This window comes from Zootoca vivipara, chromosome Z2, assembly GCF_965207765.1.
Source record: "Zootoca vivipara chromosome Z2, rZooViv2.hap1.1, whole genome shotgun sequence".
In the NCBI taxonomy this organism is placed as follows: Eukaryota; Metazoa; Chordata; class Lepidosauria; order Squamata; family Lacertidae; genus Zootoca; species Zootoca vivipara.
This window is the reverse complement of record NC_142585.1, coordinates 16,360,495-16,386,870: the sequence shown is the minus strand read 5'-3', so window position 1 is coordinate 16,386,870 and position 26,376 is coordinate 16,360,495. Positions and strand designations below refer to the sequence as shown.

Here is a 26,376-nt window from a genome sequence, read left to right as displayed (position 1 = left end):
ACCAGGACCTAGCACTCCTTTTTGCCACATGTATTTTCATGGAGCAGTCTTGGTATGTTTCCAGCAGGAGAGGGTGATTTCTGAGGCTCCCATTTTGACCAGCAGAGTCTATGACCCAGAATCCCCAGATCAGGTAAGTGCGGTAGTGAGGTGGCAATGGGTAGGGCTGGATGAGCCAGAGCTGCTGGGCTGGGTGGCAGTCTGGGCCTGACTCCTCAAGCTATGGGGTGCAATCCACCCCAGCGCCTAGAGGATCAGGGCCTTCAGATGTTTCCCAACCTTTTGGGAACATTCCCAACCTTGCAGAGCAACCGCCCAGCTCTGCAAGGCACAGGTTGAAATCCACCCCAGCGCCACTTGAGCAGGGTCATTTGGTGCTGCTGACTTGCTTCTAGTAAATAACTAAGTGTCTATTTAGAAGAAAGCCACACTGAGTTCAGTGGGCCTTACTACCAGGTAAAGGTGTTTGGGGCTATAAGCAGCCAGGGACCCTCCAGATTACAAGAACATTTTGGGTCAGGTCAGTGAGGACCACTTGCTTTTTAAAATTATTCAATATATCAGAACTTCCTGTGCGCCTTTTGGACTGAACTCCCCTTCCATGGAGGTTTCTGGACTCTCCTTCCATGGAGGTTTCTAAGTAGAGGTTGGATGGCCACCTGTCATGGATGCTTTACCTGAGTTTCCTATGTTGCAGGGGGTTGCGCTAGAAAGATGACCCTTGGGGTCCCTTCCAAATCTGTGATTCTATGTTTATCTGATTCAACAATATTTCATTATGTTCCTATCATTTTATGTAACTGTATTTTATATAAATTATGAAAAATATAATAAAACATGTTCTGTTTACAAACAAATCATTTAAATAGATACCTTTCTACCGGGGCGTGGGCATAGCCAGGAGTTTTGTTGGGGGGGACAGGCTTTTGTTAGGGGGGGGCAGAACCTCAGGTGTGTATTGAATTGTATTGATTTTTACTTATTGGGGGGCAGCTCCCCCCCTCACCCACCTTTGGCTATGCCCATGGGGGGCACAGGAAGGAAGGAAGGTCGGAATGGGGCCACGGTCAGAAAAAGGTTGGGAAACACTGGTCTAAAGCACAAGAAACCACTGGACCCACTATTGGTCTCATACACTCAACTACTGGAGCCTGTCTTTGCATGCAAGGGAAATTCCTAACTCACTGAGGGTTTGAGACACATCAGCTACTCTCACCTGGTTTAGCAGATTATTTAGGGTTTTAGAGGAGTGGTAGTACCTCTGGTGGGGCAACATGTTGTGCTCCTTCTGTGGTAGTTTGTATCCCTTTGATCCCCACCCTGCACTCAGCTCTCACCTGTGGCTCCCAGAAGCTGTCAGCCACACCCTCGGAATAACTGCCTTTTCCTTCTCTTTGTCCTTTCTGCTAGGACTCCCTTCCATAACGTATGTGATTCATGTTTACTTCAGAATGCGACCTCAAAACTCTGTTTGACCTCTTGCTTAACCACTCAGTCAATTTAACCTAGATCAACTAAGTCTGACTACATTATTCTGAACTTACACATATTCTGTACCTGTTACCCTACCTGCATCTCCTTCATTCTTCCCTGTTATCTTCCCTTTTCAAATGTAGACTGTATGAATCTTGGAATTGCCCAAGGGTATTTATTTATTTATTGCTTATGTTACCTTTTAAAACACCATGCACTGATGGTATAGCAATATTAAAAGCAAAAAATTACGTATCGATTCATCACAGACTATTTAGGAGGAAAAGAATGAAGTACCAACCTTTCATGTGTGTAGCAAAAGTGAGAGCCAGCTTTGCAAACAGATCTGGATTTTCAAATTTTTCTTCTTTTGCTTTTATCCAAAAACAATTCTCTGTTATTTCCTGTGGTTCAACCTGAAATAAAATTTGTTAGGTGCTTAGCGATTGTGCTTTGTGCTTAGTGACTGTGACTGTGCAATCATCCATTAAGTACAATGCATGACAATGACAAGTTATTAAAGCTGTAAGCCACAAAATCAAACAGGAATTTTTAAAGAAATTGGTATTTCAACTTTGAACTTCTTCATCAAACAAACAGAAGTGGGAGTGTAAGGACAAAGAGTTACGTTTTCACAAAAATAGTGCAACAGGCTAGGAAAGAGTACGGAACTGGCACCTTCTGATGCTTTTAATGAAGGTGAAAAAATTGATCTGAGCCCTTTCCTTTCACGAGTTCTCAGAATGGAGACTGAACTTTTCCTGAGTAGGAAGAGGTTAACCTGTGCCCCACTAGGTGTTGTTGGACTACAACTTCAATCGCTGATCACGGGTACTGGTGGCTAAAGCTGATAGTAAATGTACCCCAACAACATATGGAGGGCACACTGAACAGTCCCATCCGAAAGAGCTCATTGTGTTCCTATATTGTACAATAATTTTATGTGCAGATAAAATGAAGATCTATTCAAATGCATTTCTCTGAACATATTGAATAAGATAATAATACATGGTGTTTATACATCAGAACCCTAAGCCTGACAGAATGTTAAAAGTAATGTGTTATGCCATGCATTCCTAATGTATATAAACTTCAGAAAGGATTACCTTCAAATTTTTCATTAGATTAAATTTCTGTCCTGAAGTTATATAAAATCATGCACATAAATATCAACATCCTCCGCCTCAGCTACTAGACTAGAATGAAAAGCAATAAACCTATTTATAAATACAACCTATATCAGTGAAGTGAACCTCACAATGGTGAACAAAGAAAGCATATAATTGTGCATTGCAATAATCAAAGAAAAATGTCCACATTTTATTTTAAAAGGGACAAAATATGTGGATATGGTTCTAAAAATAAAAAATAAAAATTGAGCTGCCCTCCTCAAATAGACAAGCACAGACAGCCTATGTCAGGCTGAAAAGTTAACTACCTTCATTTAGTGATAATGAAAATTGTTTATGACGGCTTTGTAAAAAGCTGCTATTGCTCCTGTAATTTTCACTTTAAATATATTCAGATGGAAAATGTCTAAGTCATACCAAAGTTCATAAATTTTGAAAACAAATGATTACAGAAATCAGTGCACTTGTAATGTGACCCTGGCCTCTAAACTACGGATTTTGCTTATTTTGTATAAAAGTAATGCAGATATGTAAACAGTTAATTGTACATATATCTACTTATTTGGAAATTGCTCAGAGCTGGAAAGATGCTTCAAGATATACATTATGTCCATTGCTATCATGGATAGACAGATAGTCAGATAGATAGATAGATAGATAGATAGATAGATAGATAGATAGATAGATAGATAGATAGATTCAAGCAGTAAGGGGGATAATAATCCTTCTAATTTCATATTTATTTGGGGGGTTATTAAGTATATGACATTGCAGTCACACAGGTAGCAAATCCCTTTGAAATACAATTTTATTTACTGATGTCTATAAACAGGCAAGACCTTTTTCTTTCCCCCCATTTCCTTCATTGCACAATGTAAGTTTTATGGTTTTTTCAAAAGTATCTTATTGATCTTCAGTTACAAATTAATTGCACAAATAACAGTAGAGAATAGAATAATAGCAACTATAGCAGGAAGTCAGAGTACAGGGTCATCAAAAAAAGAGGGGGGATAGAACAGAAGCAATCCCAGTTGTGGTTCATTGAATGTAGGTGTCAGATTAAAGTGTTATTCCATCTGCAATGTTCTGCGTGGTGCTGGTGGATGAAAGTCATGCTCAATAGTTTGTGCATATTAAATAAAAGGATACCATGTTGCATAAAAGTTTGTGTTTTCTTTCCAGTATGGTGCTCTCATTATAAAGCTTGTCCATAAGTACAGTCCCTTGTCTGTGATAGCCAGGCTTCAAAGAGATTTGCATTAAGAGTCCTCCAATACCTGACAATTATGAATCTGGCAGCAGTTAACAAATAGGTAATGAGATATTTATTAGGAATTCCTTGGACTTCTAAAGGAAAATAAGGTAAGAGTGCTATTTGGGGGTTTGATTGGACCATAAATTGTGTTTTTATATCCCATTTATAATTTTATAATTGTATTCATTTCATTTCATTTTTATTTTTGTTTTGACTTTACTATCAAAAGCTCATTGTGAGGAGCTTATATTATTTTGTTGTTAATTCTTGTTTTTATCTTCAAGTGCATTGTGATATTGTTGTTCAATAATAATATTTTTAATTAAAATAAAAAAAATTCCTTCAGTAGCACCTTAAAGACCAACTAAGTTTTTATTTTGGTATGAGCTTTCGTGTGCATGCACACTTCTTCATGCACACACGAAAGCTCATACCAAAATAAAAACTTAGTTGGTCTTTAAGGTGCTACTGAAGGAATTTTTTTTATTTTACTTCGATCCAGACCAACACGGCTACCTACCTGTAACCATTTTTAATTAAGTTATGTTTCCAAGGGCATGCACAGCTATCAGTGCTCTTAAGAAGAAGTGTCCCAAATGCCTTCAGATTACTCCATCCTACAAATGAGTTTTAAAGCTTAACAAATTGTGACTATTGAAAATTTATTAGCCCTAATATTAGCAAGAGCAAGTTAAATTTATATACCTTTGCCCAGTTGATTCTCTTCATAGACACTTCAGGGTTGTACTTTTTCTTCTGTTTCATTCCAAAAGGCAGTGGAATCCCTCCAAAAGGAGGAGGTGGTGGTGGTGGTCCACCAAACATAGGTGGAGGTGGAGGTGGTATAGACCCTCCAGGCAAAGGAGGTGGTGGAGGTGGAATACCACCAGGAAGTGGAGGTGGTGGTGGAGGAGGAGGAGGTGCTGCAGAGATTGAACCACCAGGAAGAGGAGGTGGCGGTGGCGGCGGAGGTGGTACTCCTGCAGGAGGTGAGCCACTTGAAGACACAGGAGCCTGCAAAATAAGCATGTTTTAGATCTGAGGGTTGAAGAAACAGAACAGAGAAAATGCTGGCAACACAAGAGACACCAAAGGTATCTAATAAATTCTCATGTAAATGACAACCTGCATATTACGAGAACCAGAACACCTTGCATGTTTCCCAGGTCACTCATGTAAGCAAGGTTGTTCAACTAAATTCTATTCTACATTGTTGAAGGATTTCACAGAGATGAAACCCATAATGAAAAAGAATGTGGTCTTTACCAAGGGGGGATCGAATCATTTTCAAATCAGTATGAGTCATTTAACAGAAATGGGTTATATTTTTGGCACTACATTAGACTGAGAAGCAGTAAGCGCCATATGCAACTTTTTAAAGAGTTTCTTCATATTAAAATAGATCAAGAGAATTAATGAAGTGACATTTGAAAACAAGAAAAAGGTCCATTAACAAAATACTTTCCAAGGGCTTAAGATATTTTTATCTGTGTGGTATTCATAGAACTGTTAAAAAGGAAGCCAAATGGCTGAAACCGAATTATCATCTTAAGGTTCCCATATTTAAATATTCACTACCTCAGAAAATCCATCTTCAAAATGATGTTAACTGTGCAGGCTGAGAAATTAGGAAGAAGATCTGGCTCTTGGCTGTGATGCTTAAAAATGTTCACTTCCACTGACAAGATAACACCAAGGAAGTTTATTATCTGTTCTAATATAAGCTTTCAGCAATACCATTTGAGTGAGGCCTTGGTCAAAATACCACATAATATGGTACCACTAGGATAAAAAGTCATAAATTAGAAATCTACTCTCCAGACTTCTCTGTCTAGAATAAACTTCACTAGAGCAAGTAGTTTTCTACCAGCAGACTCCAAATAGCTGAACTTTCAAACTTTTATTTTTCAACTGTTCATTTAAAAGAAAAGACAGACTGTCCTATGATTCTCCCCTCTTATCTCTAAATAGAGATATGATTTCTATAACTGGTATACCTTCTGTGTCCTTTACAAGACTGACACTAAATGTTAACCAACAGAGACAATTCTGCTTCTTAGGGATTTAGTAAGCATTTGAGCTCATTAATATGACCAATAATTTTCTCCATACCACCAACCGTGTTTAAAGTGCCCAAAAGAAGTTATCTTCTGTAATATCCTCTCAGTGCAAGTGAATCAAACATATATTTTCATTTGCAGTTTGTATTATATGCCTTAAACAACACTCATTTCCAGAGAAGTTTCAATAAGCTTTCTAACCAACAAGCACATTAAAAGAATAAAACAAACATCATCACAAAATCAAAATGCACATAAAACAGTGTTGGCAGTTGCTTACAGAATATCTTCAAATATGGAAGAGTTGTGTGTTTCCAAAATGATCCAGTGTTCATGTTTTAGTGCCACAGATGTGACTATTGCTTACAGAGCAATCAGAAAGGGCCATAAAATTCAATAAAGAAGCATATTTGTACATAATTTCTTCTTTCAGCCAAAGTGATTCAGGGTCCTATCAGAACTTAAAGTGCATCCTCCTCCCCAATTTAAATGGAGTAGTGGTTAAGGTGTTGGACTAACATAGATTCACATCCACACTCACCCATGAAGCTTACTTAAGTGGGTGACTTTGGGTAGTTACTCTTCTTTTTTTGTAAGATGACCAATCAGTGATGTTCCTGCTCAAACATAGACCAGTACAAGGAACCAGTCACACTGTATGATTTGAAACAGTGATGCAATATTTCTCCTGCCACCTATCTTTAGCCCACTGCTAGTAATTTTTAAAAAGTTAATTCCATACTTCCCCAAAGTAGAACACATTTTGAAAACATGTAAAATCCATCTTGTTATATTACCTGGGTTTGTAACTGCTGGATTTGAGTTTCAAGTTCTTTGATTTTCTCCTCCCGTTTTTGAAGCTCAGCTTGTGCCTCCTGTCGAGCTGTGAATTCTTCATCAAACTGCAATGATCACCAGCATAGAAGCAGTCATCCATATTTGTCCAAACATAATGCTTTAACTTTCACAAGGGTGTTATATAGATTGAGTAAAATAACAGAAGCCTGCTAGGCTTCCTAGACTAGCCAAATATTTTTTCTCCAATTTTCATCGGCTTAAAGCATTCACACCAATGAATATCTAGAGTCAGCTTCTCAAACATTCCTGTCAACTTCCAGGTACAAAGACTCAACACCTTAGGCATTTTCATTAGAATCTGCGTCATCTTAAGGACCTGCTTTTAAAACTTAATATTATGCATATAAATGCTGCAATATTTAAAATACTAAAAGGGAAAATTTACTTCTGCTCACTTGACAGATTTACCTCAGTCCTCTTCCCCCTGAAACATTTTGGTAATAATCAAAAAGACTAGAAGCACAGAGGAATCTTATCACTTGCTAGACCTTGCTGGGAGTGGCAGTTGAGGCCCTGGCACAGAATGGCAGAGCTTGTTTCCCTTCTCAGGCTCTGGTGTCATGCGTTCCTCTTGGCACACCAACAGATAGGAACTCACTTGCAAGGCTTACCAATAGGTGAGCTGGGGGCTGTGGCTGGGGAGCAGACCTGAGTAAGAACTTATTCCTTCTGGTTCACCCTATAAACAGGCTCCCTAAAGGTGAGCAGGTAAGCCCTGGATGGATCTTGTTATGGATTTTATCAGTTGGCGCTGTGGTCTAAACCACAGAGCCTAGGGCTTGCCAATCAGAAGGTCGACGGTTCAAATCCCGGCAATGGGGTGAGCTCCCGTTGCTCGGTCCCAGCTCCTGCCAACCTAGCAGTTCGAAAGTACGTCAAAGTGCAAGTAGATAAATAGGTACCACTTCAGCGGGAAGGTAAACGGCATTTCCGTGCTCTGCACTGGTTCGCCAGAAGCAGGTTAGTAATGTTGGCCACATGACCCGGAAGCTGTACGCCCTCGGCCAGTAAAGCGAGATGAGCACCGCAACCCCAGAATCGTCCGCAACTGGACCTAACGGTCAGGGGTCCCTTTACCTTTATATTCAGGACCAGGGATAAATTTCCCCTGAAGACTATTTGGGCCTGTCTGCTGGTTTCATCTACCTCATAGCAATTGCCACAAACTTGTAGGCAGAAAGGCGTTGGGTTGCATCCTTAGGCCAGGTGGGTGGAGGATGAGCCCCGTTTGCCCTTAAGGGAACCTGGGGACACTTCTTGTACAGATTCCCAGCTCAGGGGGGTTAACAGGCCATATCACCTCCACTGAGTGATCATAGTGGTCACTCAAGAGGCACTGCACAACACAGGGTGAATCTTAACTTGGTCAACTCTATACATTAACCAGCAGTTTGGCTGGTTGATTTCAGTATATATACACCCAATACCTATGCAAAACCATCTGACACATGTAACCAATAAAACTGTGGCCTTTTCGATCCCAATATTGTTGCCCCATGTACTTTGTTGATATTATTATTCCACGCCTGCCACTGGCTCCACTGGGCCTACAATGTGAAAACTTTATGACCGCACAGGACCATGATATTGGGTTTTCCCCCCTCTAAATTTACTTCCTCCCAACCTGGTGCTGTAATGGTGTAGAGGTGGGGGTGTCACTTTAACTGTGTGCAGTTAAATAAACAATACATGTACAGTGCAACCTCGGTTTACGAACACCTCGGGTTACGAACTTTCGGTTTACGAACAACCGAAACCTGGAAGTAACCTGAGGTGTTCAAGGAGTTCGAGGCCTAGGAAGGCCTCTGCCAAGACCCGGAGTGAAGCCCCGGCCTCCACTAAGCCATCCGAGGCTCTGTGGCTGCGCTGCAGCACCGGAGGCCCTCAGGTGGCTTAGCGGAGCCCGGGGCTTCGCTCTGGAACTTCGCGGAGGTCCCGATCCAAGCCCGGGCCTTCTCAAGAGGTCTGGATCGAAGCCCCAGCCTCCGCGAACCCATCCGAGGCTACGGGGGCGTTTCTTCTATAACACTGTCTTAATTATTTTATAGTGCAGTACATTGATTATTGCCTTCATTTTATGGATCAATGGTCTCATTAGACAGTAAAATTTGTGTTAAATTGCTGTTTTAGGGGGTGTTTTTCATCATATGGAACGGATTAATCCACTTTCCATTACTTTCAATGGGAAAATAAAAAAATTCCTTCAGTAGCACCTTAAAGACCAACTAAGTTTATATTTTGGTTTCAATGGGAAAGTTCACTTCAGTTTATGAACGCTTCAGTTTATGAACAGACTTCCGGAACCAATTGTGTTCATAAACCGAGGTACCACTGTACAACCTTCCAATGCCTTTTGTTTGCATCCATATTTGAACAGTAGACAATCTTCTGGATAATCTGCTAGACAGAACTGAGTGAGCGTATGAATGCATGTGCTTGTCATGTACAGAAACAAAACAAATAGAATGTTGTTATACTTTTTTAGTTAATGTTATTTTGTTTCCATCAAAGGTAGGTTGTTCTGCTAGTATGAAAATCCAAAGCTTTTATGTGATGCAAATATGCTTTGCAATTAAAAGAAGTAAATTTTCTTATAGGCTATCTTTAAAACTAGTTAAGTTTGATTTTCATAGATCTTTAAAACTAGTTAAGTTTGATTTTCATAGATTTTTTCATAGATTTTCATTTGAAAAGTGGAAGTCTAAATACAAAAAATGGTGTGTTGGTGATTCTTCAAGTTCTGTAGCTTTCAAGGGTAATGTACCATCATTCAAATTTACCAAATCTGCTCAATTGTAAGAGCACCAGCATATAATAATGGTTTTGATAGAAGAAGCATTCCCAGCATGAGTAAGTGAGGACTTTAAAAGTCAACAAAATTCGAAAGGAATACTGAAGCATATGTTTCCAATAACTCATAATAATCAAATCTGATCAATTTATTTTAGTAAACATGTTGAAATGGATGGTAGTTAATACATGCAAAATATCTTGAAAAATGTTAATCCCTTTTCAATATGCTCATTTCTCTAGTACAGCAGATTTTTCAAATGCTTTATTCAAGATAAAGATGAATTAACAGAGAAGTCTGCTGCCAGAAATATAGAGAGAAATAAAAAGACTGAGTTTGTGGCAAAATATCCTATGGCATGATAAATTACCTCTACAAAATTTGTCATACCGTAGTATATGAACGTTTTTCAGATTATGTGTAACATTCTAGCAGTCAAATATATTGATCCCAAAAAAGCAGTATCTCTAAAAGATTTGCAGGTAGAACTTCTGCAGAAGAGAGTTAAACTGATTGACGTAGAAAACTTTAACCACTCCCCTCCCTGCAAAATAAAACCACACACACATACCCCCAACGTAGAATATTAACCTAGTGAAATCAGAATGCAGTGGAGGGGTGGTTTTACAATGCTCTTTTTCAAGAGGTCCCCTAAATGAACTCAGGGACCCAGGTGGTGCTGTGGTTGAACCACTGAGCCTAGGGCTTGCTGATCAGAAGGTCGGTGGTTCGAATCCCTGTGACGGGGTGAGCTCCCGTTGCTTGGTCCCAGCTCCTGCCAACCTAGCAGTTCGAAAGCACATCAAAGTGCAAGTAGATAAATAGGAACCGCTATAGCGGGAAGGTAAACGGCGTTTCCATGTGCTGCTCTGGTTTGCCAGAAGCGGCTTTGTCATGCTGGCCACATGACCTGGAAGCTGTACGCTGGCTCCCTTGGCCAATAATGCGAGATGAGCGCGCAACCCCAGAGTCGGTCACGACTGGACCTAATGGCCAGGGGTCCCTTTACCTTTATCTAAATGAACTACTGTTGAACCTGCCCTTTCAACCTCCCTATGGGTGTATGAGGAAAGATTCCATATAGCTAACACAGTACACAAGTGGTTGGCACAGCAAGGCAGTCAACAGGAGACAAGTTAACACTGCTTTGTTCAAAATGCAAAACTCATTTATCCTCCCTGGCCCTTCAGCATAGGAATAGCTCGAATCTGAGTAGGAATTCTCCATTTGATCAAAACTGACCAAGAGAACCAGAGTTTTTCCACCTGCTATTAGACAAATTCAAACTGTGATGTGGGTCTGTTGCCAGGTCCATTACATTTTGATCACAGTCAACAATGTCAGTGCTAGTCAGGAGAAATAGGCTACTTCATCCAGGCAGAAACCAGGGGGGTTGGGCTGGGTGTTCATCGGTATGTGGATGATACCCAGCTCTACTCTCTTTTAAATCAGAACCAGTGATGGCAGTGAATGCCCTGTGTGAGTATCTGAAGGTATTAGAGGATGGACCATGGCTAACGAATTGAGGCTGAATCCTAACAAGACAGAGGTACTGTTTTGGGGGGACAGGGGGTGGGGTGGTTTGCTGGACTCCCTGGTCCTGAATGCGGTAGCTGTGCCCCTGAAGGACCAGGTGTGCAGTCTGGGAGTCATTTTGGACTCACAGCTGTACATGGAGGGGCAGGTCAATTCTGAAACCCTACCAGAGTGGTGCATGCTTTGGTTATCTACTACTTGGACTACTGCAATGTGCTCTATGTGGGGCTAGCTTTGAAGGTTACTCGGAAACTACAACTAATCCAGAATGTGGCAGCTAGACTAGTGACCAGGAGTGGCCACCAGGACCATATAACACCGGTCCTTAAAGGCCTACATTGGCTACCAGAACGTTTCCAAGCACAATTCAAAGTGTTGGTATTGTTGACCTTTAAAGTCCTAAACAGCCTCAGCCCAGTATACCTGAAGAAGTGTTTCTACCCCCATCATTCAGCTCCGAGGACCTTCTGGCGTTTCCCTCACTGTGAGAAGTGAGGTTGCAGGGAACCAGGCAGAGGGCCTTCTTGGTGGTGGGGCCTGCTCTATGAAATGCCCTCCCATCAGATGTCAAGGAAATAAACAACCACCTGACTTTTAGAAGACATCTGAAGGCAACCCTGTATCAGGAAATTTTAAATGTCTAATGTCATACCATTTTTATGTGCTGCACATGTTGTTGTTGTTGTTGTTGTTGTTGTTGAGCTCAGGACCTCAATAGCTCAAGGACCGACTCAGACTCTGTAATCATCATCTAAGGCCCTTCTTCATGTGCCTCCTCCACAAGACGTCCAGAGAATGGCAACACAAGAATGAGCCTTTTTTGTGACGGCTCCGTTTGTGGAATGCATTCCCTAGGGAGGCTTGCCTGGCGTCTTCATTACATATCTTTAGGCACCAGGCAAAAACATTTCTCTAAAACTAGGCCTTTGGCTGATTAAACATTCTATGGCCTTTTAAATGTGTTTGTGGGAGGGGATTATTAGCTTTGTTTTATTTTTGTTCATATTATGCATTTTGTGTTCTAATTTTTATTTTTGTTTTATGTTGTGAACTGGCCTGTGATCTATGGGTAAAGAGCAATATAGAAATTTAATAAATAAATAATACATAAATGAAGTTCAGATAAATAGTTCACGTTTGCCCTGTTTCAGACACGGTTAATTTGCTAAACTTCAATTATGTCTATCCTCCCACTTAAGACCACAGCACACATTTCAACAATGTAGAAATACAGTATGAAAAACTATTAAAAACTATTTTAAATTAAAAAGAAACAGGTTGTAAGTGTCTATTAATTATGGGATCTCTGATTATAGGAATAAAAAAGTGTTCAGTGCTGGAAATTTTCCTTGTACCTACCTTTTTGGAAAATTCTGAAGCTTTTTGCTCACTTTCTTCCACTTTTGCTTTGTCCACGCAGCAATCTAAGAAAATTAAACCATAAAGACCAATGCAAAATCCACTTTAAAAGGCAAATATGCAAATGAGGTCATATTTTTAATTACAAATTCAACTTTGTAGCAATGTGATGCTATCTGGATAGCACTAGTTCCTCATTGGCTGAGCAGAAAATTGCTTTATAAGAGATTTTTCTACCTAAAAAGGTTATGAGCCAAAGTTCTGGCATTTAATGAAAACATAATACAGTAGCCACTAAAGCATTCCTGTTCTCTATGAAAGATACACATTTTTGTCCAGCAGCAATTTCAACAATTTGTACGTGCCTACAATTACTGATATTTGAATCTTTTCTATTCAGTTTGCTAACTAGTCCAGCGTTTCTCAACCGCTGTTCCGCGGCACACTAGTGTGCCGCGAGACGCTGGCTGGTGTGCCGCGACGTGCGGCGACGAGAAGGGTGATTTGCATTGTCACGTGCCTGGCGGCCGCCAATAACCAGCACTGACCCGCCGGAAAGCAATATTTCTCCTCCTCTTTCCCAAAGCTCAGTGCAAACGAGCCTGGCGGCCGCCAATACACAACACTAACCCGCCGGAAAGCAATATTTGGCAAGTGTTTCTTACAGTCATAATTATAATATAGGGCGGCACAGAGTTAATTTTTTAAACTTTTTTAATGGTGGTGTGCCTCGTGATTTTTTTCACGGAACAAGTGTGCCGTGGCCCAAAAAAGGTTGAGAAACACTGAACGAGTCAAACATGAATGGGGGAGGGGGGGCACAAGCTCACACATTTTGGAAGAAGACTGAAAGCTACAGCATGGTACCATAGAGACCACTGTAGTCCTTGCTAGCTGCTCCAATGCATGTGCATCTATTTCTGATTTCACCTAACCAATAACACTGAATCAAGAGAATTTTTGATATGCACATGGAACATTTGTAATAATAGAACGAACAGGAGGCCTCCATATAGAAGTACTGTGTGTGGCATAGATTCCACTAATTAAAAATCTAGAGCATAATCTACGTAAAAATTAACCCCTTTATACAAAGTCTTTTCAATGGGTGTCTTATGCATTCAACTCTCTACCAGAGGAAGAACAAAACTTAAAATGGCTTAACTTTGGTTGAAACACACCCATACTACATAAATGATGATCTTGGGGTGGGGGGAGAGAATCCTTAAACAATTACTAAAATAGTGTAACATTATGATGCTCACATACCTACAAGTTGAGTGAAATCTACATCCAACCTTCCTCTACACTTGAAGTCAGGATCCATACCACTACAGTGCAATACTATCTGTGAAATGCATTCTTCTATTATCTTGTAATATTGAGGTCTGGTCGCCAAAAAAAACACAAAAATGTATTGATTTTAATAACCAAGGCATTTTTAAAAATAAAGAAGAAAGATATTAGTCTACTTAATAACTGATGGGAGGTAGTCATTTTCATACATAACAATTGAAGGGTTGCTGTTCTGTTTACGGTAGTATAATCCAGCAAATGTGCAAAAAAAATTGCGTTCAGAGGATTTATCTAGGTTCAATATGCTATTTACCACTTCTCCCCTTGGCACAATTCCACAAAGTATACACAAAGCTATTACTGGAGATGGGAGACCCCAATCAAACCTTCCTGCCTGCTCCTCATGCCAAGAGGGAAGACTGGATGGCAATATAGAAGGAAAATAATAATAATAATAATAACAATAATAATAATAATAATAATAATAATAATAATAATAATAATAATATATTATTATTTATTCCCCGCCCATCTGGCTGGGTTTCCCCAGCCACTATGGGCGGCTTCCAATAGAAAAATAAAATAAAATAATCTACTAAACATTAAAAGCCACCCCAAACAGGGCTACCTTCAGGATAATCAGATGTCATAATCCCCTAACAAATCCTCCATGTATGGGAGCTGTGGAACTACATCATTTTTCTAGGTCTGTAAACTATACGTAAATAAAGCTTTTCCATACCTCATCCCCTTTCAAAAGAGCCTCACTTTTGTCTAGTACATTGTATGCATTTGTACATACAAGTAACAAGCAGTGTGATACTCTGTTATGTGAAGGCCAAATTTTAAACTGAAACTCAAAAATTGCTGACTTACTGGACAAAAAAATCACCACTGACTTACCGAACATAATAATCATTCCTGATTAGTAGAAAATGTTGTAAAATAGATAGGAAGTAGTTTTCAGATGCTGTTTCTCTCAGCATGTTATATAATAGGTGGTAGACCTCATTCACATCAGTACAAGGATTGTCAAGGAAATACCAAAATTGTTCTACAGAAAAACGCACCCATAAAATTAACACTGCATTCTTGAAGATTAGGCCTAAAGAGCCCTTAAAATTTGTTCTGTGTGCAAAGCAGCACACAAGCCTTTCTTCACACCTAAAGTATCTACTTACATCCCAAAATAACAATTCATGTAATGAATTACTATTCTTAATACAGTGGTGCCTCGCAAGACGAATTTAATTCGTTCCACCGGTCAATTCGTTTTACGAAAAATTCATCTTGCGAAGCACCGTTTCCCATAGGAAAGCATTGAAATTTAATTAATGCGTTCCTATGGGCTCCGGGGGACTGGCGGTGGCGGCGCTTACTCGCTTGGCTCGGGGAAGCCAGGCGGCGGCAGCGCTGAGGCGGCCGATCCCGGGCCGGCCCAAGGGCAAGCGCAGCGCGCGGGGCAAACAGGAGAAAGTGTGCGGCAGCTGCAGTGCTGAGAGGGCCGATCCAGGCCGGCCTGAGGGCGAGCAGGAGAAAGCGTGCGGCGCTCACCCTCCGGCCGGCCCGGAACAGCCCCCTCAGCGCCGCAGCTGCCGCGCGCTTTCTCCTGCTCTGCCCCCTCGTGCTGCGCTCACCCTCAGGCTGGCCCGGAATCAGCTGATTTAGCGCCACTGCTGCCGAGGCGAGCAGGAGAAAGCGGGGCTGCTGCCTCCTGTCTTCCCCTTGGCTCAGGGAAGACAGGCGGTGGCAGCCACGGAGCCAAAGTGTGGTGCTGTTTGCCTGGGCTGCCGCCTCCTGTCTTCCCCTTGGCTCGGGGAAGACAGGCAAGGGCAGCCCCCACACTGCCGCGATTCGGCTCTGTCCCCCGGTGCCGAAGCGTGGCGGGCGCTGCTTGCCGGGGCTTGCCAAGGCAAGGGGGACGGAGCCAAAGCACGGCACTGCTTGCTGGGGCTACCGCCTCCTGTCTTCCCCAAGTGCTTCGGCTCTGTCCCCCCTGGCAAGCCCCGGGAAACCAGCTGTAGCGTGGCAAGAAGGCAAAGGAAGATCAGCTGTCAGCTTCCCGCGCTGACAGCTGATCTTACTTTGCCGCATTCCCACGCTACATTCTATGGCCACACTTCGCAAGATGAAGCGGTGGCCATAGAAAACCTCGTCGTCTTGCTAGTCTCTCGCGCAATGCAAAACTCTTTCGTCTTGCAAGTTTTTCGTTGCGTAAGGCATTTGTCTTGTGAGGTACCATTGTATTCCTCTTCGTGGAATTTTGATTTTCTGCTACTCACAAACATGAAGCGTATAATTCACTATTAAATACAGATGTACAGTCGTACCTTGGTTTTCGAACAGCTTAGTTCATGAACCAACTTAGAATTCAAACGCTCAAACCTGGAAGTAGATGTTCCGGTTTGCGAACTTTGCCTCAGAAGCCGAATGTCTGGTGTGGCTTCTGAGGATTCCGATTGGCTGCAGGATGCTCCTGCTGTCAATCGGAAGCTGTGCCTTTGTTTCTGTTTGTTTGTTTGTTTGTTTTAATACTGGGAGTAGATCGCAGTCTCTTGGGAGTTGGACATGCCTGGTTTAGACATACTGATTTTGACGCTGCTTCTATTACCTGGCTATGGCTCCTTCTTAGGAAATGAAAAGCATTAACACATATCTTGACACATCTCGCTTTGCATGTCATGAACCGGTATATTGGTTTCACCTTTTCCGTTGCATTACTGAAATAAATGAACTTTTCGGCGATATTCTAATTTTTCGAGTTTCACCTGTATTTTGACTAGCTGCCAAACTTCCAAAACTGGAAAAGAAATGGGCAGGCAAGTAGGAAGGGGTTGGAGGACTGGGAACCAAAAATTTGGAAGTCAAGAAGGCACAGACTGAAGGGGATAAAATTTGTGAGAAAAAAAAGATAACAAAACCATTAGGTGTAATCCTTGGTAAATAATATCCAGCCTTTTCCAAATGAATGCCCTTCAAATTATTATTATTTTACTACAACTCCAATCAATTTCACTTAGTACAGCCATACTGGCTAGAGTTGATTGGAGTTGTAGTCCAAACATCTGTTGGGCACCCAGTTGAAGAATGCTATCCTAGATCATGCAAGGTAATTCCACTAGTTGTGACCACAACAGTTACTGCAGCATTGTGACCTCAGAACCCTAAGGAGATAATGAGGTCCAGAAGAAATACTGGGGATACTGAATTTTACATATTGATTTCCACTAACTGGCCAATTCTCTTGCTTCTAATTCTCCTTATACTTTATTTCCAGGCATTCAACACACACTCTTCAATAGTTACCCCTAGTCTATAGCTTCTCAATGAGAAACAGTTATCTGTTTAAATAAGGTGTACTTTTTGTGAATCAAGGGGAAAGTTCCAAAAGTATGTGTGTCTTATTGACGTATTATTAGTGCCAACTGGTCTATGTCCAGTTCGAAATAACATGCCAGCACATATTCTCCACTTCCTCATGCATGCCCCAAATAATTAGAGTATAATACCTAGCATACTGCAGAAAGCTACTTTCTACAAGCATTCATTTCTAAGAAAATTATACAGTCCTTTAAAAGGATATTCCATTTCCACTTTGATGTCACTGAGGCGGTGGGCCAACTCAATTAAGTCTTCTTCTTTGTTTTCATCAAACACTTTCAACTGAATATCCAGTTCTTCATTCTCCTTCTCTTTTAGATCCTATTATTCCATGAAATAAATTGAATAGTTTATCATAAAACTTATCTTAATGGCATACTTTAAATCTTTTCTATACCTACAGTACAACCAAGCATAACCACATAGTTGAATGTCATATGTTGAGTTTACAACCACCATATGTTCTTCTCATCCTCTGTTATGTTTAAGAAAGAAATATGTTTCGCCACAGTATGATACATACAGACTTAGGACTAGTAGTTGCTGATACATGTACATGTTACACCATAGACAAAGCAACAGTGTAACAGAAATTTTCACCTTATTATTTACTTTATAGGCATACAAACATTAAAAAACTTTCTAGATCAAATAAAAACTTGATCCAGTACAGCAGCTGAAAAATACCTTGAAAGAGTCATGCAGCTATGATACAAATTGCTTGCAACACTGACTGCATTTGAATCAAGCACATGGATATATTCAAGCACAACAGTCCCAAGTATGGCTTATTGAGAATTCTGCTTAAATTGCTGCTCCTACTCTGCCATTACAACCGTGAATGCCTATTCCATGTACTGTGCTCATTAAGGAACTGGTTTTGCTCATGTATTCTCCATGAACAGGCATAAACTAAAATACTATGTGAAAGTGTTGCCTTCAGTTGCATAATCACAGTAGACTGGCATCTTTATATGTTGCACTAATAATGCTTGTTCACATTAACCTCAAAGTCTCAATTTGAACAATTCTAATTCAAATGAGGTTACAATGGTGCATATCTGTCCAGAATAGAGAGCTCTTTCAATGAGCTTTTTTATTATTATAGACTGTCAGACCTTATGTAAAAAGGTGTTGATGGTATTTAAATTTCTGAATTTTGAGAGTGGTCTGGCTGTGACAAATTCATTTCTCAAGACTACCCATGGTGAGTATCTGTCTTTGGGTGGCACTCACTGTTGGAAATGTATTTCATTCCCAGCTGTAGGTCCTACAAGGGTGAAACTCTTCCACCTAAGGAGTGTATGTATATGATCATATCCCATTACCTTACATCAGAACAATCACTCTGCCTTCATAGATTATGAAGACATATGAAATGATTGACATTATATCTATCATACTGAGTATAAAGCACAATGGCTGAAGAGTACTATGTTCTAAGCAGCTTTGACTATGCAGTGGAGCTGTATTCCACCCTTCCTTTAAATGCTAACTATGAACAATTATTGGCTGTTAATAATATGAATCTGGTTTAGTAGTTGATTTCTACCAGTTTTTGTTTTGATTTAAAATACTATCAAATTGCAATGTATGTACTGTATCATTACAACATACATATGATGATCTTTAAGCCTCACAACATAACTATTTTGCTTTCTGCATCCTGCATAGTATTCATGTATTTATATAAAACCATTTTTTGCCTAGGTGCCACTAGTGTTTAAATACTAGAGTAATTATTAATTTGTAACACAGTAAAAACAGCATGCATCAAAGTTGTTGTTGTTTTAAAAGAAAAAAAGAAAAATCCAAACTTTTACAGCATGCCACACTAGAGATTGTTGGGATTAATATATCACCTTGAAGTTCTTTTACTATGATCCCTTTTATCTCGTAGATTTCAAAAGACATTCGATAATCACAAGTGAGGACATTCAAAGACGATAATAGGAGAAGTAAGATGACCAGGTGTGGCGCCTACAACAAAAATGTCAGCAATGTGGAGCCCACAGTTAGCCACATAGAACAGAACTCACTGTATTGAGGAATGATGACTATCCCATGTTCATACCAGAAGAATCAAGTAGGCAGAGACCTGTAAGTCATTGAACCATGCAACACTAAAAACTTATCTTGCTTTTAAGTAATAAATATGGAGATGTATAAATGCAAAGAAGATGCAAAGAAAGTCAAACTTTTCCCATGCATTATGCATAAATAATAAAACCTCTTGCAGGCAAAATGAAAGCATTACTTTGATGCAAACAATAGCAAACAAAAAGAAAGCAGTATATAATAATCATGTTATTTAAGAAATCAGTACGGCACTTTTACTCACAAGAAAGCCTGCTGGATCTTGGTCTGCAATGTATTATGAAGGGGCTGAGAAACATTATCAGAAATACTAACTTTTTCTTTCTAGATTTCTAAGTATCCACAATCTACTTAACTTTGAAATAGTCCTGCTATTCAGTTATCCTGAATTTCAGCTCAATGAAAAGCTCACAATCATTATCCAACACCTAGAACTGAATGAAGAATTATCCCTCCAAATCAGTTACTATTTGACCCAGGCCACTATTTCAATGAAGCAGAGAAACTTAGTTCAAGCTTAAGAGACCTTAAGTTTGGAAACACACTTAAAATATTAATAAACTTATTTTAATTTACCCCAAATGTTATTTTCACTAAAAACCTAATTATACTATCTTGAAAGCTACATACAAATAAGAAGACTTGAATTTGTAGAATAAAACGTTTAATTAAGGGTGAACATCTGCCAATCAGGATGTTCCACTATAAACCTGTCTGTGCAAAAGTTGTTCCTATCATTCCTTAATTGATCAGATCTACCAACACCCTGCTTTATTAAATGAGTAAGCAACTGATTATCTGCACTAATCTATCACCTTCACTTTACACATCTATATTCCCTCATTAAAATGTGGATCCTTAACTGCACATTCAAATTAAAGTCTAAATTATGCCAAAGGTTAGGACATAATTATGACTGCAGATTGAATTTCAAATAACCAAATAAAAATATGAATCTAGACACCAACAGAAAATAATTTTTCCTTATATGCCTTATAAATTCCTTTAGAACCTGGCTGTAACGTATTTTGTGCTATTAACTTTTCAAGTTTTGTGGCAAATACAAAACAAAAGCAAGCCTTTAGTTTGATGTATTTTAATAAACATTTTTTCTGCCAGAGTCAACAACTATTTTAAATTTTCAATAATAAAATATGGTTATTTTCCTAACTACCTCTCTTATATTTATGTGTTAGTCAGGAAAAATGATAACTTCAATTGAAATACACCATTTTGTTCCCAGTTCCAGTTTGTTATACCCATACTAATTTTTTTTAAGTGGCATGGGTGGCACTGTGGTCTAAACCACTAAGCCTAGGGCTTGCCGATCGGAAGGTCAGCAGTTTGAATCCCCGTAACAGGGTGGGCTCCTATTGCTTGGTCCAAACTCCGGCCAACCTAGCAGTTCGAAAGCACATCAAAGTAATGATTGTTACCTCCAGCAGGAAGGTAAACAGCGTTTCTATGTGCTGCTCTGGTTCGCCAGAAGCAGCTTAGTCATACTGGCCACATGACCCAGAAAAACTCTGCAGACAAACGCCGGCTCCCTCGGCCAGTAAAGATGAGTGTCACAACCCCAGAGTCATTCACGACTGGATTTAACTGTCCCTTAAAAAAAATTAGTATAGGTATAACTAATTGGAACTGGGAACAAAAAGCGGTCCTTTACCTTTACCTTTTATACTAATTTTAAAACAATGGTTTTATATATATATAAAATGATATCTGCTAGAGTCCCAACTACCTGAGCAAGCATGGAGTGGTATTTAATGCTAGTCCTACTCTGAGTAGACCCACTGAACTTAATGGGCATGACTAAGTTAGGTTCATTAATTTTAGTGGGTCTACTCTGAGTAGGACTAGCATTAAATACCACCTATACTGACTTCCTCTTTTGAATGGGACAAGTAGCATTGTAAATTGAGACTACAACCAGACAAGCAAAGGAGAAGACAGTTTTAAGAGAGCATTTCAATGGAGCATATGCATGTCACACAACAGTATGATATGATTACAGTTAAGTGCACAGCCCATCGACATAATTTATATAAACAATAAGCAAAAATAGAGAATAATGTAAAGACTAAAGGAAAACATGCTAGCTCAATCACATCTTATATTCTGATGCCAAACTTCTGGGGGAATGTCTCACCATTATGTAGCCAAAACTGCTTGGGAGAACCATAATGCTTGTAGAAGTACATAAAGAATCCCAGGCCCTGCTTTATGCAACCCCTTCCCTGAGAGGTTAGGAGAATGTCAACACAAGAACAGAACTTTTCTGTGGTGGCTCCGTGTTTGTGGAATGCTCTCCCCAAAGGGACTCATCTAACACAGGCATTCCCAACCTGTGGCCCTCCAGATGTTTTGGCTTACAACTCCCACGATCCCTAGCTAACAGGACCAGTGGTCAGGGATGATGGGAATTGTAGTCCAAAACATCTGGAGGGCCGAAGGTTGAGGATGCCTAATCAAGCACCATCATTACATGTTTTTAGGCACCAGGCAAAAATAGTCCAAGCTTTTGGACATTAAATAATTGGTTTGATGGGTGGGTGTTATTACGCTTATTTAATTATTATGCTATCTATTATTATGCTTATTATGTTTTTATTATTGTGCTCTGTAAAATGTGTTAATGTTGCACATCGCCCTGAGATCTTTTGATAAAGGGCAGTATATAAAATGAATTAATGGTGGTGGTGGTGGTGGTGGTGATATCTTTGGGGGGATGATTGGGGGGGGAGACCCAAACAGCCTAGTGAGAACTAAGCATGCTCAGTGAACACAGAATGCTAATTGTTCAGGGTGAGGGAAATGGAAAGCCAGGATGGGTAGAAAGATAGAATGGAGTATCCAGGAAGAGGGCATGGCTGATTGGCTGGAACCCTGGACAGGAACACTGCATATTTTGTTTAGAGTCCTTTTATATTAAAACAGGGAAATAGGAAAAAAATAGAGTAATGTCACACCCAGAAGGTAACACTTGCAGTTTAGAACCCACAAGTTTTGAAAGAATATACTACAGGGTTCCCAAACTAAGGCCCAATCGCCTTCTAAATATGGCCTGCAGACAGTCCGGGAATCAGCATGTTTTTACATGAGTAGAATGTGTCCTTTTATTTAAAATGCATCTCTGGGTTATTTGTGGGGCCTGCCTGGTGTTTTTATATGAGTAGAATGTGTCCTTTTATTTAAAATGCATCTCTGGGTTATTTGTGGGGCCTGCCTGGTGTTTTTATATGAGTAGAATGTGTCCTTTTATTTAAAATGCATCTCTAGCTTATTTGTGGGGTATAGGAATTTGTTCATATTATTTTTCAAAATATAGTCCGTCCCCCCACAAGGTCTGAGGGACAGTGGACCGGCCCCCCTGCTGAAAAAGTTTGCTGACCCCTGGAATATAGTAACCATAACTCTTTCAAAAATTCTCTAAGGAAGCACAATTTATAGAAAATAAGGTGTGATCACCTCACAAAACTACTTTGTTTTCCTCGAGTTCAATCTATGGTCTATATAAACAATCCTTAGGGAAAGTCAAACTCATTAAATAGAATTAATCTAATTCTTCTTTGGCAGTGAAATAATTCAACAGAGGATTGAGGTTATAATATTTTAAAATGCTAAGGTTTCTAAGAAAATAGATGATAAAAGTTTCAGTTCTCCCCACTGAACCATATTATGGTTGCAGCATTTGCTTGATGACATACCAAGTGTTCGATGTCGTAAGAGAGTGTTGGGAAAAATTATAGCCACGTGTTAAAATGCTAAAGGCTGATGCTGCAAGGAGCACTTACCCAAGAAAGTTATTGTCACTTCTGCTATTTATACAGTATAGGGGTGGCCCTGAATAACCCATCTCATACTATTATGGAAGTGCGCTTTCAGCAACCCATTTGTTTTTGTAGCTAAATAAATTCAGCTTTCCTTGGAAAATGTAGAACCAATAATTAGATATAAGTATTGTTCAGTTATATACTGGGCTTTTAGAAAAAAAGAACGTAACTGAAAGTATATCTTGATTTTATACTAATGGAATAAATTTAGCACAACAGCAAGCTAAACAGAGAATATGTTACATGTTTTTTCAACTGAGGTTGATATTCAGTTACTTAGTAGAACCAAAGCCAGTACGATTTTTGCTCTCATTTCGCTAGACTAACATATCACAAACTGCATTGGAAGCTACCCAGGATTCCAAAAGCTGTTTTCTATGTGCCATAGGTGCAGAGGGCTACTGTTTGAGATCTTTTAAATCCTGGTCTAAGAGTCATAACTCTTATTACTTGTTTATAGGAGCTGCTTATAGCAGAAAATTACAAGAGCATAGTTTTCTATTCTATATACACTTAAATTGACTAATAAGAAAAGAAGTTCTTCTACCATCATGGCATCAGGAAGATGAAATGGATACTGGAGATTGGAATATTTATTACAAACTTCTAGGAGATTTTCAGAGCTTGCACAGGAGTCAAAGTACACTTATAACTTCAATTCACACAAATAGATCCAACATGACTATCAAGTATAGGATATGATTTGGGGAATGTAAACTGTGCCACTAACAAACTATACCCAGATTAGCTTTAGACTTGTATTACCACAACAAACCATGTCTTCTTCTATCATTTTGTGATTTCCCTTCTATATGGGCTTCAATAAACTTTTCTCCTTCACAGCTTGTTTAGAATTCAGAATCACAATCAAATATTGTACTTGGCAACTATGAGGGCATTCTACCAACTTAATTCTGGGTTATATTCAGTGCTCATGCAATGAGATTTCACCTTCATCACTTTGTCCATGGAGCCCTCTGTGAAGCATCAGAATAGAGAGTTGGGTCACCACCTGCCACCATATATCTTTAATGTATGGCAGTAGTGCCTTTGCATTAGTAAATAAGTGTGCAAACAATTCACTCCCTTTATCTGTGCTCCAGCTGTTCCTGGTAAATAACACATTCTTTATTTACCAGATTATTTTAGGGGACCTAGTAGCTGTCATTTTCTATGTCTGTCTTGCCTTCTTCCTCTTAAAAATTTCTGAGAGTATCTTTTAGAAAAATAGTATGTATTTTAAATATACTGTAAAATGTTTTAAAATGCTAACTGGTAGGAGGGTGGTCTTCTTTAGGATCCATGAGAGAGACTTGCCAGCCTCTTCCCGTCTCCTTATGCTGTGGTGAACCTTCCCGGTGGAAGCCAAACAGGAGGAAGAAAGGCCGTGCCAAGCACAGCCCCGTCTTCAACACCACCAACCCACCCCAGTCTGGATCCTCAGGGGGTCTTCCCATGCCACTTCCCCAGGCAATCCCTGGGTCTCCAGAGTTGAGTTTTTAATCTGTGCTTAATCCATGAAGGATGAAACAAGGGAGCAAAGACGAGCTGGCCGGAAAAAACACGAGGAGGGGGAAGCTTCCTCTTCCCAGTTTCCCACTCGCCTCTCTCTCAATGTCCAGGCAGTACTAAAACAAGTAAGAAAGGAAACAAGAAAAAGTGGAGAGGTAGGGTATGAAAATTGCCTAGAACTCCCCAGCTGGTTGTGCCTCCCTCTCAGCATTTGGCAAAACTCATCTCTGTGATTTCCCTACACACCCTCTCTTCAAGCATTGAACCTTATGGATGCTACCATCTTAGCCTGGCAGCAAGTTCAAACATGGACCATAGGAATGGTGGCAATAGCAGGAAGGCAGGGCTGCTACACTTTTAATTTGAGCACTACAGAAAGAAATCCAGAAAGAAACTCTCATGACCAGGAGTTATAAACAGGTATGTTTGTGAGGGCGCTTAGAGAGAGGGTTTGAGGAGGAGAAGCCCACAATGCTGTCTCATGCTGTGTGTAGAACCAAGAGACATGGGCATTGAGGGGGCTGCTGCAGTAACCTGTGCCATGATTGTCTTCAGCCTGAGAACATGCAAAACTACACCTGCAGCAAGTGCAAGCTGGTTGTCTTGCTGGAAGAGAAGGTATAGCAACTTGAGGTCCACCCAGTGCTATTTTTCTAGAAAAAGGAGCATAGAACGGCAATGGAGCCCACTTGAGAGGGGCTGGAGCCCACCTGAGAGGTGCCAGAACTGAGTTCCTATGAGTTCCCACTGGAAAAAGGCCCTCGGTCCACCTATCCACACTTCGAGTTACTGGGCAAGATGAGGAGAGCACCTAAAGAAGTGGGAGGCACCTGAAGAAACCAGTGCAGCTGCATAAAAAGGGCATATATAATACATAGAAGACAGGGGAAATCACAAACTAAGGGTATACACTCACTTGCAGGGAGAAGCTGAGGCGGACCAAAGCACAGAATGAACTCAGGCTTGCAAGAGAGGTTTAAAAGAATTTTAAAAGTTTCTTCAGCTATGTTCAAAGCAAGAGGAAGGCAAGCAAATGGTAGGTCCTCCACATGGAGAACTGCTATTGGGTGACAGAGAAAAGGCAGAACTGTTCACACACCTATTTTACCTCTGTCTTCACTCAAAAGGAAAGTGATGCCTAACCTGGTGATGACAGAATAAACATTGCAAAAAGGGGAAAGCCCAACATAGGAAAAGAGGTGGTACTTTAAATGAATTCAAATCTCCAGGACCTGCACTCAAGGCTACTAAAGGAGTTAGCGGATGTAATCTCAGAGCCTTTGTCTATAATCTTTGAGAATTCTTGGAGAACATGTGCGGTCCCCACAGACTAGAGGTGGGCAAATGTCTCCATCTTCAAAAAGGGGGGAAAGAAGACACAGTTAACTACTGACCAGTGAGCTTGACACTGATACCAGGAAAGGTCCTAGAACAGATAATTCTACAGTCCGTCTGTGAGCACCAAACAGGGGTCTCTCAAAAACAAGTCATGCCTGACTAATCTCATCTCTCTCCCTCTCTCTCTCATAGTGTTACAAGTTTGATGGATCAGTGGAATGCTGTGGATATAGTGTATCTTGATTTCTGTAAGGCTTTTGAGAAAATTGTGGAGAAGCTGGTAAAGTGTGGGCTGGATGAGGTATTTGTAAATGGTTGACTGACCAAACTCAAAGAGTCCTCACTAATGGTTTCTTATCATCCTGGAAAAGAGTGACTAGTGGGGTACTGCAGGGTTCTGTCTTGGGCCCGTTGTTGCTCAATGTAGTAATAAAAAACTTGGATGAAGGTACTG

General features: G+C 40.2%; 1 protein-coding gene across 8 annotated transcripts in view; it reads right to left on the bottom strand.

Moving 5' to 3' along the window:
* DIAPH2 (diaphanous related formin 2) overlaps window positions 1–26,376 on the bottom strand; it is a 339,062-nt gene that overhangs the window by 240,996 nt on the left and 71,690 nt on the right. For all 8 annotated transcript variants that reach the window (XR_015948654.1, XM_088664504.1, XM_088664505.1 and 5 more), the window contains 7 exons: window positions 17,342–17,460; window positions 14,662–14,778; window positions 13,732–13,850; window positions 12,463–12,527; window positions 6,716–6,820; window positions 4,564–4,872; window positions 1,775–1,889 (listed from right to left, as the gene is read on the bottom strand). Coding sequence is in view for 7 of the 8 variants with exons in the window: in XM_088664504.1 (XP_088520630.1) it covers window positions 1,775–1,889; window positions 4,564–4,872; window positions 6,716–6,820; window positions 12,463–12,527; window positions 13,732–13,850; window positions 14,662–14,778; window positions 17,342–17,460 (949 nt within the window). In the remaining variant the exon portion in view is untranslated. The remainder of the gene's footprint in view (window positions 1–1,774; window positions 1,890–4,563; window positions 4,873–6,715; window positions 6,821–12,462; window positions 12,528–13,731; window positions 13,851–14,661; window positions 14,779–17,341; window positions 17,461–26,376) is intronic.